This window comes from Mustela nivalis (genome assembly GCF_964662115.1).
Source record: "Mustela nivalis genome assembly, chromosome: 10".
In the NCBI taxonomy this organism is placed as follows: Eukaryota; Metazoa; Chordata; class Mammalia; order Carnivora; family Mustelidae; genus Mustela; species Mustela nivalis.
Window position 1 is genome coordinate 25218183 of NC_139029.1, and position 18699 is coordinate 25236881.

The following is an 18699-nucleotide window of genomic DNA, read 5'->3' on the forward strand; positions in this document are numbered from 1 at the left end:
ATTTAAAAAATGATGAACTGAATCCAGTAAAGGGGAAAGGTCAAGGTCCCCATAGAACCAGAGGAATGGGACGCAGAGGGCGGATGGAGGCTTGGACTTCAACAGGAAAAGGACAGGTCACCTACTATAACAGGAGGGTAGGAGGGAAGGGTGAGACAGGTGTAGGTCACCCCCATCTCTGACCACAGCTTCCCCCGGCCCACTCACCCAGCTCCTCCCTTAGCATCTGTTCATGTTTGTTCAAAAAATCCCCCAGGGAGCCACATAGACACCTCCTGACCTGACCCGTGATCTTCTCCCAAACTGCCAGCCCTTCGTGCATCCCCTCCTTCTGAATCCAGCCTAGGCTTGGGATCCACAGTCTCTCCCATCACCCTCATGTCACATGGGAGCTCTTAGATGGATGTCTGTCCTTCCTTCTAGACTGCAGGCTCTCTGAGGGCTGGAACAGTATCCACCCGGTTTGCCAGTATATCCCAGGCCCTACAGCATGTCTGCTGTATATATATCCACGGTAAAGGGGTAATAAATATTTGCTGAGATGACTGGGATGACCTGCTGTCCAGCCAATATCCCCATAATCTCTCCACCCCTCCTGCTTAGCCCAGACCAGTCCAACTGTACTTCCCATGGCTACGCCCCGTGCTGGGCTCTGCTCCAGTGAACCCGGCTGCCAGGCAGAGTGAGGTCACTACAAATCCATGTTCTCTAGCCCCACCTGACAGCCCTCCTTCTTCTCTGTTTCGTTCTTGGCCGTTGTTCGTGGTGGTGTATGGTATTCTCAGGCTTCTCCACTCTTCTTGAAACTTCTAACCAGTTCTATCTGATCTTTATCCCACATCTCAAAGACAGCAAAAGCTTCCAAGAATCCTCTGCCACCAGACCTGCAGACCAAACCACATGCAGACCAGCCCCCCCCACTCCCCCCGCATAGTGAAAAGGGTGAGCCCAGTCTTGGGCTCACCACACCCCATACTCAGGAGCCCCTCTCTCCCACCTCTTCCTGCCCTCCTGTTTCTTCAACGTCCAGCTCTCTCCTGGCTCTCCCAGCATTTCAGCCGGCTCACATCTCTTCCAACCAAAAGCCAAGACAAAACCCTTCCTTGACCCCCACGTCCCGCACAACCACCTCCTTTCTCTCTTGGCTTTCCCAGCAGTGCATCCTGAAACAGGTCTGCACTCACCATCTACACTTCCTTAGCTCCCACTCCCTCCCTCCCACCAGCTATGATCTGGTCCTTGCTCCATCACCCCGCCTAAGCCACCCTGCCCTTACCAAGCATACCTAAGTTTCCTTCACCATCAAGCCCAGTAGAGGCTCCCTGTCCTTGTGCCGTGAGCCATTTCCCAGGGTGCACTGCCTTCCCCCGTACCTCGTCCCATACCACAGATACCTTGTATAGGCTGCCTGCCCAGCAGGGCTCCAAATGGAGGAGCTATAGATGACTGTCAGTCATGTGACCTGGCCCCTAGACCTCAGGTGGGTATGCGCTCCAGATGGGGCCACTCGAGCTTCCTCCCCCACATTATTTGAATCTTTTCTAAGGGAAGCCTGGAAAGATGTGAGTTCGGAACTGGTGACCCTGGGCAAAAGCCTGTCAGCATGTGGAGAGGAGGAGCCAACAGTCAGAGAGGAGCAGAGGTGAGGCAAACAGGAGAGACACAATCACACCTCCTCCAGCCGGGTGCTTCCGGGGCTCCTAGATACCCCTTCCCTCCCCATGTTTTTACAAACCAATCAATTCCCCTCTGTGCCAAAACTAATTCAAATCAGATTTCTGTCATTTGCAATCAAGAGCACTGACTAACGTGCCCAGGCTTCTTCTAGCCTGAGTGAGCTCCTCCCTGGGTGATCTCCTCGGCTCCCATGGCCTCCATTACAACCTGGTCACTCCTGAATCCCAAATCCATAGCTCTTCACCAATTATTTCCTTGTCTCCTATTTTTCCATACTATCCCTACTATTCCTAATTTTCCTGAATATTTTTATTGTGATAAAATATACATAACATGAAATTGCCACTTAACCATTTTTCCATGTACAATTCAGTAGTGTTAATTCCATGAACAATGTTGTACAACTATCACCACTATTTCCAGAGCTTCCTCATTACCCCTAACAAAAACTCTGTGCTCTCTAAAATAACAACCCCTATTCACGCCTCCATCCAGCCCTTGGTAGCCTCCAATGACTTCCGGTATCTCTGCATTTACCTATTCTAGAAATCCTAGATTTCTATCTAGAATCTATCTACTGAGAATATCTATCTACCTAGAATCCTATCCTAGAAATCATACAATTTCTGTCCTTTGGTGTCTGGCTTATTTCCCTCGACATATTGTTTTCAAGATTCACCCACATCATCACATGGATCAGACTCGATTCCTTTGCACAGCTGAATAGTACTCCATTGTATGGATATACCACATTCTGTTGCTCCATTCTTCCTTTGATGGATGTTGGGGTTGTTTCCAAACATTTGCCTTGGGTATTGTGAGTGGTGCTGCTCTGAACACTCACGGATGGGTCTGAGTTTCAGATCTTCTGGGTACATACATAGGTGTGGACTTGCTGGCTCATATGGTCATTCTACCTTTTTTTTTTTTTTTTTTTTTTTGGTGGAACTGCCAAACCATTTTGCATGGGCCCCAACAACGGACAGGGTTCCCACTGTGCTTCTCTCTTCCATCCCATGCATCCAGCTGCCCCTGCACACCCAGATATGTGTGTTCCACAGACAAACCAGCAAGGCCTTTGGATGCACAGGAAAATTTGGTTGCATGAAAACAACGGGCACTGAGCCCTATTTCATGCCCGCGGCTCTGGGATGGGCTATGTTGGGCATCAGGGGACGCTTAGGAATGGAGTATGGGATGGGACGACACTGTCTGATGCGCCCTCGCAGCATAAAAAAAGGGGGGGGGTCTTACAAGTCATGTCAGAATGTTCTGATGGCCTTGTCAAAACGGCTGCGTCAGACTCTCATTTACAAACACACACATCACTTAGCCAACTGCAGACATGATGACCCTATCATTTCTTTCTGCTTCTCCCAACCTGCTTCTGCTTCCCAGCTCAGCCGATGGCCAGTCACCTATTCAGGTGCCTATGTCAGGACCTCCCGAGGCTGTTGGAACAGCGAGTTCAGGGACCACGTCCCTGCAGCCCAGACTCCGTCTAGGCTCTGCTCCCTGATGCCTGGTGCCCAGCACCTCTTTGACCCAGGATCAAGGCTCCAGAAGCTCCCACAGTGCAGGTGGCGGGCTGATTTCAGGAATCTGGCACATGCCTCACCCCAGGCTGGCTTCCCCAGCTGCCCTGATGCCCACACCCTTGCAGCTCAAAGGAGAGCTCTGGCAAAGAGCTTCTTCTCCTGGGAGAGCAGAGGCTGGGTGAAGACACACACAGTCAGCCACACAGACAGCTCACTTGTAACCTTGAGTACCAAACCAGGGATTTGGGCCTGGTGGTAGGAGAGAGGGGAAAGAGATGAGGCCAAGTCAGGGAAGGCTTCCTGGAGGAGGGAGGTGGTCAGAGAGGCACTTCTAGAAGGTAGGTGGGTGGGATACTAAGATAGAAGGAACTGATCAAACAGCCACTCTGTGTCAGTCTGGGACAGGGCTTATTCTGTGTGATGGGCTTTTTCCCTCATCTGGCAAGTACTTTGTCTACAAAGTGCCAGGCACTGTTTTAGGTGCTGGGAAGAGAGCAGTGGACACAAGAGACTCCCAAAAATGGCTGTCCTCACAGATGCCAGTGATGGGACAGACAATTAAAAAGAAGAATAAGCAAAATATAGAATAAGTTGCATGATCACAGTTGCCAAGGAGAAAAATAAAGCAGGAGGGAGAAAAGGTGGGGAGGAAACCTTATAGCAATTCTAGACGGGAAGGCCAGGGAAGGCAAGGCAGCACACGGTGCAGAGAGGGGGAGAAGTGTGCCAGATGAAAGGAAAAGCACGTGCATTGGCACGGAGGCTGGGGAAGAGCCCAGGCACACCCACAGGCCGCAAAGAAGCCAGTGAGGCCGAGCAGTCAGAGAGCCAAGAGGCCAGAGTGTTTAGAAGAGGCTGGAGAAGGACCAGAACACATGGGATCCTATAAGCCATCCCCAAACCTCTGGCTGTCCCTCTGAGCGAGCAGAACGCCAGGGACGCACCGTGGGGGAGAAAATGGAGTGGCATGATCCCCTTGGTGGTTGTGTTCACAGTAGATGCATGGGGACAAGGCGTAAGGAGGGCGATTGTGTATAGGACACCAGCAATAATGCAGGGAAGGAATTATCTTTGGCTTTGACGTTACCAGGATAAAATCCATAGTCAGTGAGAAGCGGCCAGATTTTGAAAACATTTTGAAAGGAACACCACAATGATTCGGTGGCAATGAACGTGGGGTAGAAATAAAAAGGGTCAACAATGACTCTTAAGTTGGGGGCCTTAATGAGTAGATGAGTACAATTGCCATGTACTCATTCGGGTGAGTCAAGGATGGAGAACTGATGGAGGGCGATGTAGGCAGCAGGGTGTCAGAGGACATCAGGACTCCTAACTCAATTTTAATTTCAAATAAAGAATAAAGTTTTTTTTGGTGTAAGTAAGCCTCATGTACGATCTGAAATTTAAATTTAACAGAGCACATGCTTTGGGATTTTTGTTTTGTTTTGTTTCTGGGGTCTTTGCTTGCTGGCTAGGTTTGGTTCTAAATCCAACAATCCTAATAAGGAAGGAGTTTAATGTGGGACGTGGTCAGTTTGCAGTCCTGCTGAGCCCAGAGTCAGGGCAGGGGGCGTGGCCTGGATGGAGACAAGCAGTCAGGCCTGGTCTGCCTAATTCTAATGTGTTAAATCCTGAGACTGGATAACATTGCCAGGAGAATGAGTGGGGACAGAGAAGAGAAAGAGCCAAGGACTGAGCCCTGGGGCACCCCAGTACTTCAAAGTCAGGGAGATCTGGAGACAAAAGGGAAACCCAGGAAGGAAGAAAAGTCAGAAGAGTGTAGGGGAAACACACGGAGCAAGGCCCCCCGATGAGAGTGAGCTCCAGGGGGCATGCAGAGAACAGATGGAGATATTCTCCTGAGTTTTGACTACAAAGGAATTGAAAGAGATGAAGCAGATGCTGGAGAAGTGGGGTGAGGGAGGCTTGTTTGTTTCTGAGGACAGGGAAGTGCCAGCGCATTTACTGTCAAGGGAAAGAGCAGAAGGGAGAAAGTGGAGGAGAAAGGGGTGGGGAGTGAGGTCTGGGGTGTGTGAGAAGAGGTGGGATTGTGGAATGCTTGAAGCTTGACAGCAACTCAGAAAAGCTGTGTGTTACCTCCATTGCTGGAGGTGTGGGCAGAATTTCCAAGTAACTCTCGGCATCTTGGAAGCAGAACAATGTTCTAGCCTGGATCCTGAGATAGTTCTTTCTTCCTACCCACAGCCCCGGACATGCTGGAGCGTGGCTGGAAAGTCCCCATCCTTCCACCTGAACTGCTTCCCAGTGGGTTCTGCTCCCCCAGCCGCTACTGCACAAACACAAAGAAAATCCCAGCCAGAGAGGGAAGCCCCTGCCTGAGGCCCGGGCAGAGTTTCAGACACAGGGGGCAACCTGGGACTAAGACCAGCCTGTGCCAAGGCCTGGGCCAGAAGAAGCACGGGGCCAGGCTTTAAGCCTGCCACCCCCAGAGAACAGGTGTGTAGGCCCTCAAGGGAGTGTGGGTGGCCCGGCAGCTTCCAAGCCCTGGCAGGACACAGCCTTGCCCCGAGGCGAAGGGATGGCCTACATGGCCTCCCACACATTCCCTTGCTCTGGGAGCAGAACCTGGAAGTGGGACAGCAGCCTCACAGCCTCTTTCTGAATGGGATTTCTTCCAGATCCCTCCAGAAGAAGCACAGGGCAGGTGTCGGAGGCACTGCCTGATGTCAGGAGTGAGGAAGCAGCGCTGGCAAGGCCCGAATGATAGGACCGAGGCCATCCGGTCAACCGGGCAGCAGAGCAGAACAACGAACAACCCAACCACACACAGAGACACCAACCAGCTCATGCCTCTCACAAAACCCTGCCAGCCACCTTGGCAAAATCCTACTCATTCATAACCACACGCACCAAACATACCTACCTACTCCCCACACTACCTGTTAACACCCAATGCCCAATCGCACAGCCAGACAGTTCTCACGCATAACTTTCTGCGCTACCAAGACTGACTCTGCAAACAATCACTGAGTGTCTGAGTGCTGGAGGCACTGCAGGAGCGCCCCCCCCCCCCACCCAGCTCTCTGCTCTCCGAGGGCATCTCCGGGAACGTTCTGAAGCTCCACTGCTGAGGAAGTGGGCAAAGTGGCTTCAGAGGGGGTGCCCGGGGAATAGCAGGGGACGAGCCGTCCAGGCAGAGGGAGAAGCAATCGCAAAGGCCAGGAGGCTGGACTGGACGTGGCGTGTTTGTGGAATAGAATGAAGGCCGTGTGGCTGGAGAAAAGCGACCAAGGGGACGTGTGGTGGGAGGCAAAGCAGGAGCAGGTGGTTTGGGCTTTGTAGGCCAATGTCAGGAGAGTGGGTGTTAGTATAAAAGTAATGGTAAGTCACTGCAGGATTTAATAGAGGAGTGACAACAATCTGATTTATATCATTAAAGTACTACTTTAGCTAGGAGAAACCATGGGAGGAAAACTCTTTGGGCTTTCAGAGTGGAGAAGGCATTTCTAATTATGACCAAACCCAGAAGCCATAAAAGATAAGATTGATACATGTGACTACATTAAAAATGTTTTAATTCTGCACGGCAAAAACTCCGTATACAAAGTCAAAATGCAAGTGTGAAACAGGAAGGGAGAGACCTTTTTTATTTGTATCATTGACAGAGGGCTTCTTTCTTGAATATATAAAGATCTCCTAAGAAATCTCTAATTCAAAAGGCAACCATCCGGTAGAAAAACGGGTAAAAGCATAGGACAGTTGATAGAAAAATAAAATGGGTGTTGAGTCTATCCAAAGATGCTCGTGCTCACTCGTAGTAAGAGAAATGCAAAATAGAAGTATAATGAGATATCACTGGCAAAGATTGCCACAGGTGGTTAACACTCCACCTTGGCAAGGAGTCCAGGAAACAGGCCCTCATGGCTGGTGGTAGCAGAAACTAATACATTTCTGGAGAAGATTTGACATTATCTATCTGAAGTACAAATGGGCATACAACTTTAACCCCAAAGTTCCACTTCTAGTAATATATCCTATAGACCTAATTTTAAAATGTGTTAAATGATGTTTGTCCAAGGATGTTGATTACAGTGGTGTTTATAATAGAAGGAAGGAAATTCACAATTAGAAGCTGCCTTCATTTTCATCAATATGGGACTGATTAAATATATTATAGTAAATAGTATGGAATACTAGTCAGCTGTTTTATGAGAAAAAAATGAGGTAGTTCTGTATCTACCAATAGAGGGAAAATATCCTATATTTTGTTAAAAATAGCAAAGGGGGCACCTGGGCGGTTCAGTGAGCGAAGAGACCAACTCTTTGTTTCGACTCGGGTCATAATCTCAGGGTCACAAGATCAGCCCCTGCATAGGGCTCCATGCTCTGTGTGGAATCTGCTTGGGATTTGCTCCCTCACCCTCTCCCTCTGCCCCTCCCCCCACTCACTCGCTCGCGCGCTCTCTCTCTCTCTCATTGTCTCTCTCTCTCAAATATATAGATAAATAAAATCTTTTTTAAAAATAGTGAAGTGCAGGGGAGGCTGGGTGGCTTAGTTTCCAAGTGTCTGCCTTTGGCTCAGGTATTAGTCCCAGAGTCCTGGGATCGAGCCCCGCATCGGGCTCCCTGCCCAGTGGGAAGCCTGCCTCTCCCTCTCCCACTCCCCCTGCTTGTGTTCACTCTCTCACTGTGTCTCTCTCTGTCAAATAAATTAAAAAAAAAAAAAAAACTTTTAAAAATAAATAAACTACATAATCCTTCTTAAAAAATAATTTAAAAAAAAATTTTAAATAGAGAAGTGCAGAACCAGGGGCATAGTGTACCTCCCTCAGGAAAGCATCAAAGATTATCTCTACAAAGATGGAGAGTTGACCTCAGGGAGGAAAATCAAGTAACTGGAAACCTGGCGGTCAGGTGGGCAGTCTGGTGTTCTGGGAGAAGTAAGGGGGAGCACAAGAAACGCAGGACTTATCAGCAGGAGAAAGTATGGAAAGCCCCCAGGCTGGATGAGCTCTCATAGAAAGAAAAGGCTGAGTCCTGGGACATGCCCACACTGGACAAGAGCTTGTGAGGCCTCCAAGGCGCCAGGAAACTGGGAGTGTGGTGTCAAGGAAGCTGAAGGAAGAAAGCCTTTTGAGAAGGAAGCAGTGGTCAATGGTGTCAGGTGCTTTTGCAGGCCCAGGAGGGTGGGGACAGACTGTTTGATGTAGCATCATGGAGATCCGTGGTGATCTTGACAGGGCTGCCTCTGTGACCTGCTATAGGGATGGAAATGTTGTTCAAAACAAGAAAGTGGGGTGGGGGTGGGGGGCTCCGGGGTGGCTCAGTTGGTTAAGCAACTGCCTTCTGCTCAGGTCATGATCCTGGAGTCTGGGATTGAGTCCCACATGAGGCTCTCTGATCGCCAGAGAGTGTTTCTCCCACTGTCCTCTCTCCTCTCAAGCTCTCTCTCTAAAATAAATAAGTAAAATCTTTAAAAAAAAAAAAAAAAACAAGAAAGTGGGGAGCAGGTTTGCTCTGAGACGCTGGAGAGCAGCACGTGGTAGGGAACAGATGGCAGAGTCCTGCACCTTCACAGGACAGTCACACCCACACATCCCACCCCACCCCTACATCAACAGAAACACAGAAACACCTGGACCACCCCAGCCCTGAGCCTCAGCAACGATTTTCAGGGGCCATGGCCCACTAAGTAAAAGATGGTCTCTGCCCTGTGGCTCTGTGCCATCCAGAAACCACACAGCCAAGACCTCCAGAGGTGGGTTTGCTCCTTATTCTCTGTAGGATCCTGGGCAAGTCACCTAACCTCTCTGTACCTGGTTTTCTCACTCTGGGGAAGGATCATGCCTTCCTCATCCAGGGAGGAAGAAATAGTCTTTGGGCCATATCTGGCACAAATATGTTTCTGAGTGTCCAATGCAGGGTTAGTTCTCCACCAAAATGAGCAGTAGGTAGGGTGATCTTCCCAGGTTTGGGGTACTTTTGAGAGTGAGGGGGTGATGTTAATTACACTGGGGCCACAGGTGTGAGCCAGAACAGTCCTGGGAAATTGCCATGCAGAGTCACCCTTGTGTTAGCAATACCATCTCTGCGGAGACTGAGGGCTCAGGACCCATGGGGACTAAGATCCCAGGACTCCCCGGGAGGTCAGAAACCCTGGGGTTTCTCCAAGGAGGCTGGGAAGGTTCCTTGTCATAGTACACTAATAACTAAGACAAAGCGTCCTTGTCCCCAGAGCCCAGCCCAGCTGCAGCCCAGCTGCTGGCCCCCCTCCTTCCGCAGAGTGTCTAGGGCAAGGGATCTCTCTGCCCCCAACACCCCCACCCGCCTCTCACAAGATCTGCTTCTGGACATAACTCAGGCAACCACCCCTCTCCCTCCTGTCCTCACCCCTAGACAAAGGATCCCCCCACCATCTCCTTTCCGGATTCGCCTTGCCCCTTCCAGTGTGGACACAGAGTCGGCTCCCCACTTGGTTCTCCAAGGTGTGGGAACCTCCGCTTCCGCGGAGGACACAGCGCCCAAGAGGGGCGCCGCCGTGAAGGGCCGTGGTGACGCGAGGGCAGACCCCCAGGGTGCCCCCCTCAACTCCCCAGCCGGGTCCAGGCCGGCCACCGGGCGGGAACTGCGCCGGGCAGGGCGCGGACACAGTAGCCCTGGTAACGCGTGTGGGCGAGTCAGGATTGCGGGCCGTCCCGGGCCACGGCACTTCACAGTCTCGAGTGCCTCCCGCCCCAGATCTCATTGGAGCCTTCGCCCAGCCCTGCCCATGGCCGCCGATGCCCCCATTTCCCACATGAAGAAACCGAGGCTCCGAGCAGCGACGAGGCCCTCGGAAGGCGGCCCCGATAGCGGGTGGCCGCGGCACTAAACGCGGACCCCCGGCGGCCGGGCGGGCTCCGAGGCTCCTCCCCGACCCTCCCTCCCTCCGCGCCGCCCCCAGGACTGCACCAGTCGCCCAGTGCCGGGTCGCCGCTGTAGAGTCCCGCTCCCATCTCCCCCCCCTGCCGCGCAGGGCTCCCGGACGCGGGCTCCCGGTGAGTGTGGGTGGGGGTCCCGGGACCCGATCGCTCCCGGGAGACCCCGGGTGCTGTTGGTGGGGGAGAGATGGTGCAAGGGGTCTCCCCCAGCACCCCCACTGCCTTTTCGCCCCTCGATCCTGGGTGGGGTGGGGGCTCCAGGGGCTGGAAAGTTCTGGGACACCCTCCTCCCACGTCCGCAAGCTCGCAAGCCGCCCGGGATGGAGGGAAACTGGGGAAAAGAGTGGGGTCGGTGGAGGAGAAAGCTCAGTTGGAGGGGGAGGGAAAGGAGGTGGTCGTGGCGGTGGCGTTCCGGAGTGTGGCGACAGCTCGGCGAGACTTGGTCCCCGGGCTAGGAAAAAGCGGATGGCCGGGAGGTGGTGTTGGGGGCAAGCTGGGGGTAATCAGACTGGCTCCACCAGTCCCGGTTCTGGGCTTGGAGGGAAATTCTTTGCGGGTGAGTCGAGTCCCTGGGGTGTGTCAGGCGGGACTGGGCAGACAGGACCGGAAGGTGGAACGTGGAGACCCAGAAGGGGGCCGCACCCCGATGGGTGTCCGGTGACAGGGCCCCTCTTGTCCGAGGGCTGGAAGACGGGCCTCCAACCACCACTTCAGTTTTTTTGAACTGCCATCAGGTGAGTGGGGCCTGGGGAGGGAATGGTTTATGACTCTTACAACAGCTCAAGAAAGTAAGAATTCTTTCCCTTTAGAGATAAGGAATGGAGGTTTAAACTATCAAGGGATTCTTAGAAGTCACTGGGCTAGTAAGTGGCAGAGCTGAGACTGGAATCCAGCTATGATTCCTCTCCATGCACATTCCATGGCCCCTCCCCAAAGGCCAAGTCTCAGGGATCAAGTGGGGGAGAGAAGGAGGGTCTCTCAGTCACACTGTCCTGTTGGAGATTCCCAGAGAAGAGGCATCAGCAGAGATGAGGGGTTGAGAAGCAGCTGTGCCTTCTCCTTCTGCCCAGAGTGGAGAAGTCCTTGTCCAGCTACCATTGTTCCTGGAGGTTCCTGCCCACACCTCACAGCCCTTCCCTCCAAGCTGCCTCTCTGAGAAGTCACCATGCATTTGTTTATTTACCCAGTATTTATTGAATATCTCCAATGTGCCAAGCACTAGGCACTAAGTATAAAGCAGTAAGCAAGACAGAGCTGACATTCTAATAAGGGAGACAGACGATAAATAAGAACAACAAAAACTATTAATTTAATTTCAAATGGTGATTAAATTCAAGGAAGAAAATAAAGGGGACAGGAGTGGAGTGACCAGGAGGGCAGGGGCTCCTAGATCCAGAGTAATCTGTGGAGGCCACTAAGATGATGCTTGAGCAGAGGCCTCAGGGATGAGAAAGACCCACCCAGCCACCCTCCAGGGTTCTGGAGAAAGAGCATTCCAGGCAGCAAGGATAATTGCAGAACTCCAAAATCTCCCAGTGTGGCCAGAGCCGAGATAATTAGGGTGAGATAATAAGAGATGAAGGCAAGAATGTAGAATCTGGGGTTTCATTCTAACTGTAACATGAAGCTAGTAGAAAGTTTTAAACAAGTGAGTGACATGATCCAATTTCATGGACTCTAAGGGTCCAGGACCAGATGCTGAAAGGCCAGTGAGGAGGCTGTGGCAATAATACCAGCAGGAGTGATGGGGCTTGAGGCAGGGCAGTAGCAGCGGAGGGTTGAGAAGCGGTCATACAGGGTTGGGACCCACAGGCAGCATGCATGCTCAGAGTCACAAAGCCAGCTCCAAGAGCGCCCACATGTGCACACAGGCCCACACACGCACATGGAAACACACGTGTTCCCACACCCAAGGCAGCATCCAGACACTAGATGTACTCATGCAGACCCACCCGTCCACACCCTCTGAGTCATTCCAGAACTGGGAGGAAAATGTGTGATTCGGCGGCCTGAATACAATGTCTCCCTATCACAAAGCCTTGGTATCCGGCATGGCTGGGGGAGCTGGGTCTCCCCCTAGCTCTGGCAGGAGCCCCAGCTTTGGCACAGGGAGGGGAGGTTGTCTCTAGAGTTTCCCTGGATCTGGTATGCTAGGAGCCAGACCATTATTACATCCCACATTCACCCCCAACCTGATCTGGTCTCCCAGCTTCACCACCTACTGACTGTGAGACCTTGGGAACGCCATTTCTCCTCTTTAAACCTGCTTCCTCTCTGTAGAATGGGGTTATCGGGGAGGAAGAATTTCCTCCTCCTTTTTAAGTTCTTCTCGCTGGACTAAGAATGAAATTGACTAAGAATGAAGGAGAGAGATTATCAGGAGAAAATTTAGTTCAGTATGGGAAATCCACACAAATAAGAAATTCCAAAGACAAGCAAAATGAGGTATATATGTCATCCTGAACTAAAGAGAAGGGACTAGGGGTCAGGGACTTCAAAGGGAAGGAATACAATTCACAGAAGGTGAAAATGAGTAAATATTTGGGAAGCAAATATTTGCCAGGTCCACTCAAAAACAGTGGGATGTAGAGGACTTTGATCAAATAAGCCTTGCTAGGTTCCTCCTTGCCTACCATACCTAGTTCATGTAAAAATGTAGTTATCTGTGCTGGTAGGTCTCCTCTGTCTGAATTCTTTCAGGCAGTTGAAAAGAGGTAAAGATCTTTTCCTGAATCTAATGGGTTTAAATTGCTTTTAACTTAAAACAATCTTCATACCAAAGTGCCCCCATTTGGGGGTGGTCTGCCCTTGGCCCCGAGAGGCCCATGACCCCACCCTCACAAGATGGTAGGTAGCAAGGCATATAAGAAAGTTGCAAGAATCCAGCCTGGGTCAGGCATCCAGCAAAGGGGAGGGGAGGTGGTGGAGAGCACAGCCCTGGCACCAACAGCCAGACCTTGAATCCATTTATCATTTTAAGAGTGACTTCTCTCTAGCTCTCACAATGAGTGGCCAGCATTTACTGAGCATTTACTATGTGCCCAGTGCAACTGTTACCTTCATCTGGAAATGAGGAGCACCATAGTATCTTCCTCGTGGGGTCATTCTAAGGACTAAAGGAAATAACAAGGCACAGAACTTAACTCGGTGGCTGGCTCACAGTAAATGCTGCATAAATGGTGACTGTTAATCAGCAAAGGCACATTCCCTTCCTTCGGGCCTGCATGCTCTGTGACTTCTGGCAGGTCACTTAACGTCTCTGTGCCTGTATCCTACCTGTGGTTTGGAAAGAACAGTAACAGTCCTGACCTCAGAGGGTCATTGGCTGATCACACGAATCCATCCGCATAAAGAACTCAGAACAGCACTTGGCACATAGGAAACGCTCAACAAATGTCCCCTGGTCACGAACACCTTTTTTTCCCTTTATCCTGTCAGGTGGGCACGGCCCCCGGCACCCCCACCAGGCACCATGGACTGGAAGACGCTCCAGGCCCTCCTGAGCGGCGTGAACAAGTACTCTACAGCGTTCGGGCGCATCTGGCTGTCGGTGGTGTTCGTCTTCCGCGTGCTGGTGTATGTGGTGGCCGCAGAGCGCGTGTGGGGGGACGAGCAGAAGGACTTTGACTGCAACACCAAGCAGCCGGGCTGCACCAATGTCTGCTACGACAACTTCTTCCCCATTTCCAACATCCGCCTCTGGGCCCTGCAGCTCATCTTCGTCACGTGCCCATCGCTGCTGGTCATCCTGCACGTGGCCTACCGCGAGGAGCGCGAGCGCCGCCACCGCCAGAAGCACGGCGACCAGTGCGCCAAGCTGTACGCCAATGCGGGCAAGAAGCATGGCGGCCTGTGGTGGACATACCTGTTCAGCCTCATCTTCAAATTGGCCATCGAGTTCCTGTTCCTGTACGTGCTGCATACACTGTGGCACGGCTTCGGCATGCCGCGCCTGGTGCAGTGCGCCAACGTCGCGCCCTGCCCCAACATCGTGGACTGCTACATCGCCCGGCCCACCGAGAAGAAGATCTTCACCTACTTCATGGTCGGGGCGTCGGCGGTCTGCATTGTGCTCACCATCTGCGAGATCTGCTACCTCATCTTCCACAGGGTCCTGCGGGGCATAGCCAAGAACAAGTCCTCCAAAAGCCGCAGTCTCCCATCCTCCACCAGCCGAGCCTCCACCTGCCGCTGCCACCACAAGCTGGTGGAGGCCGGGGAGCTGGGCTCTGACTCTGGTGATGACAAGGGGCACGCGTCAGCGCCCACCATGACCCCCATCTGACCACAGGCTGGGGAGCAGCCCTGGGGCTACCAGGGGGGAGAGGTGGGGGCAGTACTGCACTGATGGAGGGGCCCTACAGGTGCGGGGTGCACCCCCCTCCTTTTGAATTCACTAATCTATCTAATTTCATTGCTGGCAGACTTCCTGTGCACTGGGCACTGTGCTGTCGACCTGGGTAAAATTCTCCCAACCCAGAGCCAAGGGAGACAGAGGTTGAAACAAGCTAATTCACTACTGCATGCAAGGGGACACTTAGGGGGCTCGCAGAGGGCTTCTACCTGACCCAGGAGGAGGTGCTCAGGCCCGGCTTCACTGAGGAAGTAATGTCAGAGAGGCAGGAGTGCTTCTTAGCAGAGAGAACAGCAGGTGCAGAGAGAAGCCTGGAGACCACAAAGAGGGAGATGCTTGCCCTGGCTGGATGCACCAGATCCAAGGGAATCTCCATTTCCTTGGGAGGAACACCCAGATTTCTGGGGTGGGAAGGAGGTAGTCTCTAAGCAGTGGGAAGTCTGTAGGGCTGAGAGTGAGCTTGTGAGCCAGAGCGGGAGGAGGCTCTGCTGACACCAACCCCTCCTGAGATACGCAGGGACCTTCCCAGTCCCCACTGCCTTCAGGGGAAGCCCCCTTCTGCCCAGTCCTCTTCCCCCCAGGTTCAGACAACTTTGCTCCCATCTTCTCCCCACAAATGTGCTCAACTTAGTGCCAGGCTCTCAGACCCGAGCTCCCAGAGACTCAAGGTAGATGTTTCTTGAAATCAATAAAGTTTGTGTTTTATACAGGTTGGCTCCGACCTCTGTTCTGCACTCCCACCCACAAGACCCTGATGGCAGGGAAGGTAGACCTCAGGAGTGGAGAGAGCTCCGCGCCTGTGGCCAAGGCTGGAGCAGAAGTTAGGCTGCCCGGGAGGGTTCATCCCCGTGGGGCTGTGGGTTGGAACCTCCCGATATATATGTTGTGATTATAGGCGTGGTCACAAGAGGGCGCTGTGCTCCCAGTGCAACAGGCCTTCTAGCCTTTATAGTCCAACTGCCTTGAGCACACACAGTAACTGCCCTCTCTGTAGACAACTCAGACTCCCACCACCTTTATAAGCCAGTCACTGCCATCAAGAACCCACATCCCCACCCTGTGTACACAAAATCCCTGTTATTCATACTCTGACTCCTCATATGTGCTCACAGCGGCCCAGTTGTCTCCTCTAAAGACCTGAGTCCCAGGGTCACTCAAACATTAACCGGCTCCTTCCACGTTCCCTGAGCATTCCAGCACACCAGGGTCCTGGCTGGATGCTGAAACTACACAGGGGGTGGGAGCTGAATTCCAACAGCCCAGAGGGGAGCGCGATGGGGGTGGAGGAGGCATGGGGGTGGGGAGGCACAAAACACCCTCATCTCTGGCCCTAACCAGATGCTGGGGTGGTTCACAGCCCCACTCCCAGCACCGTGCGGTGACCTGCAATTTAGAGGACACCAGCATCCAGGAAAGACCAGAATGGAAAGCAAAAGGGAGTGCGGGGCTCTACGAATCCAGAAAAACATTTAGTGACTAAATGCAGGCAAGGAGAGGGCAGATTACGGCCATCCACAGAACAGGCTGTGGCTCACCTTTGCTCTTACATGTGGTCATTAGTGGGGTGGGTAAGCCAGCCAAGTTTCAAGGGCCTGGGGTTGGGCTGACACCCAGCCCCCAGGTCGGAATCATAGCTTAACCACTTCATGACCATCGTCACCACACACACTTGCACATGGGCAAACTTTCAGGATTTCTGTCTTGTCATCAGGACAGTGAATTGCATCAGTCAGGGGCCCAACAGGAAACAGATGGCACATTCGAACCCAATAACTTAAATTTAGAGTTTCCTTGAGGGATTATTTTAAAAGGGCATGCGCATGATTGGGGCACCTGGGTGGATCAGTTGGTTAGGCATCCGACTCTTGATGTCGGTTCAGGTCATGATTTTCAGGGTCATGAGATCCAGCCCCACATCAGGCTCTGCACTGGGCATGGAGCCTGCTTGAGATTCTCTCTCTCCCTCTCCTTCTGCCACTCCCCCTGCTCATGCTCCCTATCTCTATCTTTCTCTCTCTCTCACTCTTGCTCTCTGAAAAGAAAAAAAATAAATTGAAAGGTATGGGCATAATTAAGGAAACCTACAAAGACCACTTCAGTGCCCTGAGTCTAGGGACAGGAGCTGCAGGATGCATTCAACCCCGGCGACCAAATAAATACCCCAACTTCACCATCACATCTCCTGCTTGCTGGCCAGCGGCTCCCACCGACCCAGCCCAACCAGAATCTGGAAGGCAAGGGAGCCCAGGGAGGCATTCAGTAGGGCTTAGCCTCCAGGACACAGAGCAGGGTAGACAGTTGATCCGAGGGACAAGGGAACATATGCAGCCCAGCACTCAGAACAGTACCTACTCCTCGGCTGGTTATACAGATAGGAGGTCCTTTAGGTAACGCAGCAGTACTGTGCTAATGTGTCCAGTAAATATCTAAGCAGCAGTGTGCTCCTGGCCCAGGCCACATCATAGGTCAGTCCCAGCTCCGACTGGATGATTGCAAAGGTCTCAGGGAAGGCTGATCTCTCCTACTTGCTGCCAGACATCCCAACATCCTCCAGGACGGTTTCAGCTGCTTGGTCACGGGTGGCTTGGAGGTCAGAGCACCTGGAGGATGTCATCAGCTATCCCAGCACGACTGATCTTCTCCAGGTTGTGGACGAGGACTGTCGATTAGGGACTCTGCCTGCTCTGTGTGTCCCACGTGTGGCCTGAGAGCTGTTCTGAGCCGGGCAGCTGAGGATGCGTTCACCATCCAGAGTCCCCGGCAGACTGGGCTGTCACCACAAGGTGGCTCTCATGCCAGCCTTCTCTTCTCAGGATCCACGCCTCTATCTCCTCCTTCCTCATCGGAGGAGGATTCACTTGCAAGCTTCCTTCAATCGTGGATCGGATAGATTTGGATTTCAGATACACGACCTTCACAGGCCCACCTGCTGCGTGAAGTCACGTGGGCCACCGTGCAGCCCAAGGTCCACATTATCTCATATTCATCACCCTGGTCCAAGCCTCCTATTGCGGATGGAGTTTTGTGTCTTCCCAAAATTCACACATTGAAATCCTAATTTCCAATGTGATGGAAATGGGGCACCTCGAGATGGAGCCCTCAAGAATGGGATTAGTGCCCTTAGAAGAGACACAAGGAGGATGACCTTTCTCTCTTCACCGTGTGAGGACACAATGAGACGACAGACCTGCAAAAACTGGGACGCAGGTCCTCACCAAGAACCCAACCATGTTGGCTCCCTGATCTTGGACTTCCAGCCTCCAGAACTGTGAGAAGTAAATGTCCATTGTCTGAGCCCTCCCCATCTCCCCCACTCCATCCCCCAGTCCATGCTATTCTGTTCTAGCAGCCTGAGCTAAGACAACCACATCATCTTACCCCCTGGATTACTTCAACAATGCCCCTGCTTCCTGCCCTGAGCCTGGGAAAGCAGAAGAATGGGAAGGGGAGGAAGCAGGACCGAACAACAAGATCTGTCCCAGGGCGCTGTGTCCATTAGACAAAGATGGCCCATGAGAGGAGTCCCTGACCACCACTTGGCTCCGTCCCCACCTGGGGCCATCCCACAGAGTTTGGCCACCTGGACAGTGGGGGCAGACCTGCCGGTGCCAGCAAGGGGAGGCTGTCAGCTGCCCAGGCTCCCACAGCTGAGCAACAAGGCCTGTCATGAAGAGCAGTGGAGTCCGCATTCGCCACTCACCCCCTCAGTCTATTCTCAGCAGCACAGCCCCGATGAGCCTATAAAACCCAAGTCAGGCCATGTTGCTCCCTGACCCAAACCCCCTCACCCGCGCCGAGACACCTCCCACAGGCCTTAAGGGGCCTCTAAGATGTGTCCCACCCCACACCCTCCATGTTCCCCAGCATGCTCTTCCCCTTGCTCACCTCACTCCAGCCACACTGACCTCCTGCTGTCCCTCAAGCAGGAAACACCAGGCACACTCCAGCCTCAGGGCCTTTGCACTCTCTGTTCCCTCCTCTGGAAGACTCTCCCTCAGAGAGCCACAGGACTCCCTCCTTCCTTCAGGGTATGCATCAAAACGTCAGCCCCTTAGAGAGAGTATCTCCTCTCTTCTGTTCAACATGGAAACTGCCCCCCCCACCCGCACCCTCTCCCTTCTCCCCCCTCCCTGCTTCCCACATAGCATTGATCACCAATCAGAAGGGTCTATGTTCTGTCTCCCCATAGCTAGAGTGTCCTATCTACAAGGGCAGGGACTTTGGCTGTCGTCCCCTTGATGGTCTCTGG

General features: G+C 52.6%; 1 protein-coding gene across 2 annotated transcripts; it reads left to right on the forward strand.

Annotated features, from left to right (window-relative positions):
* Nucleotides 1-9991: 9991 nt before the first annotated feature.
* On the forward strand, nt 9992-15159 carry GJB3 (gap junction protein beta 3). Of its 2 annotated transcripts, none has more exons than XM_082687996.1 (2): nt 9992-10213; nt 13535-15159. In XM_082687996.1, the coding sequence occupies exon 2, from the start codon at nt 13569-13571 to the stop codon at nt 14379-14381; it is 813 nt and encodes a 270-aa protein (XP_082544122.1). In that variant the 5' UTR covers nt 9992-10213; nt 13535-13568; the 3' UTR covers nt 14382-15159. The 2 variants fall into 2 exon arrangements, with proteins under 2 accessions (XP_082544122.1, XP_082544123.1); XM_082687997.1 differs by lacking the exon at nt 9992-10213 and adding an exon at nt 10682-10830.
* The last annotated feature ends 3540 nt before the right edge of the window (nt 15160-18699 follow it).

What these genes read in the sequence shown, in the direction of transcription:
- GJB3 (XM_082687996.1), top strand. Translation starts at nt 13,569, where the DNA reads ATGGACTGGAAGACGCTCCAGGCCCTCCTGAGCGGCGTGAACAAGTAC.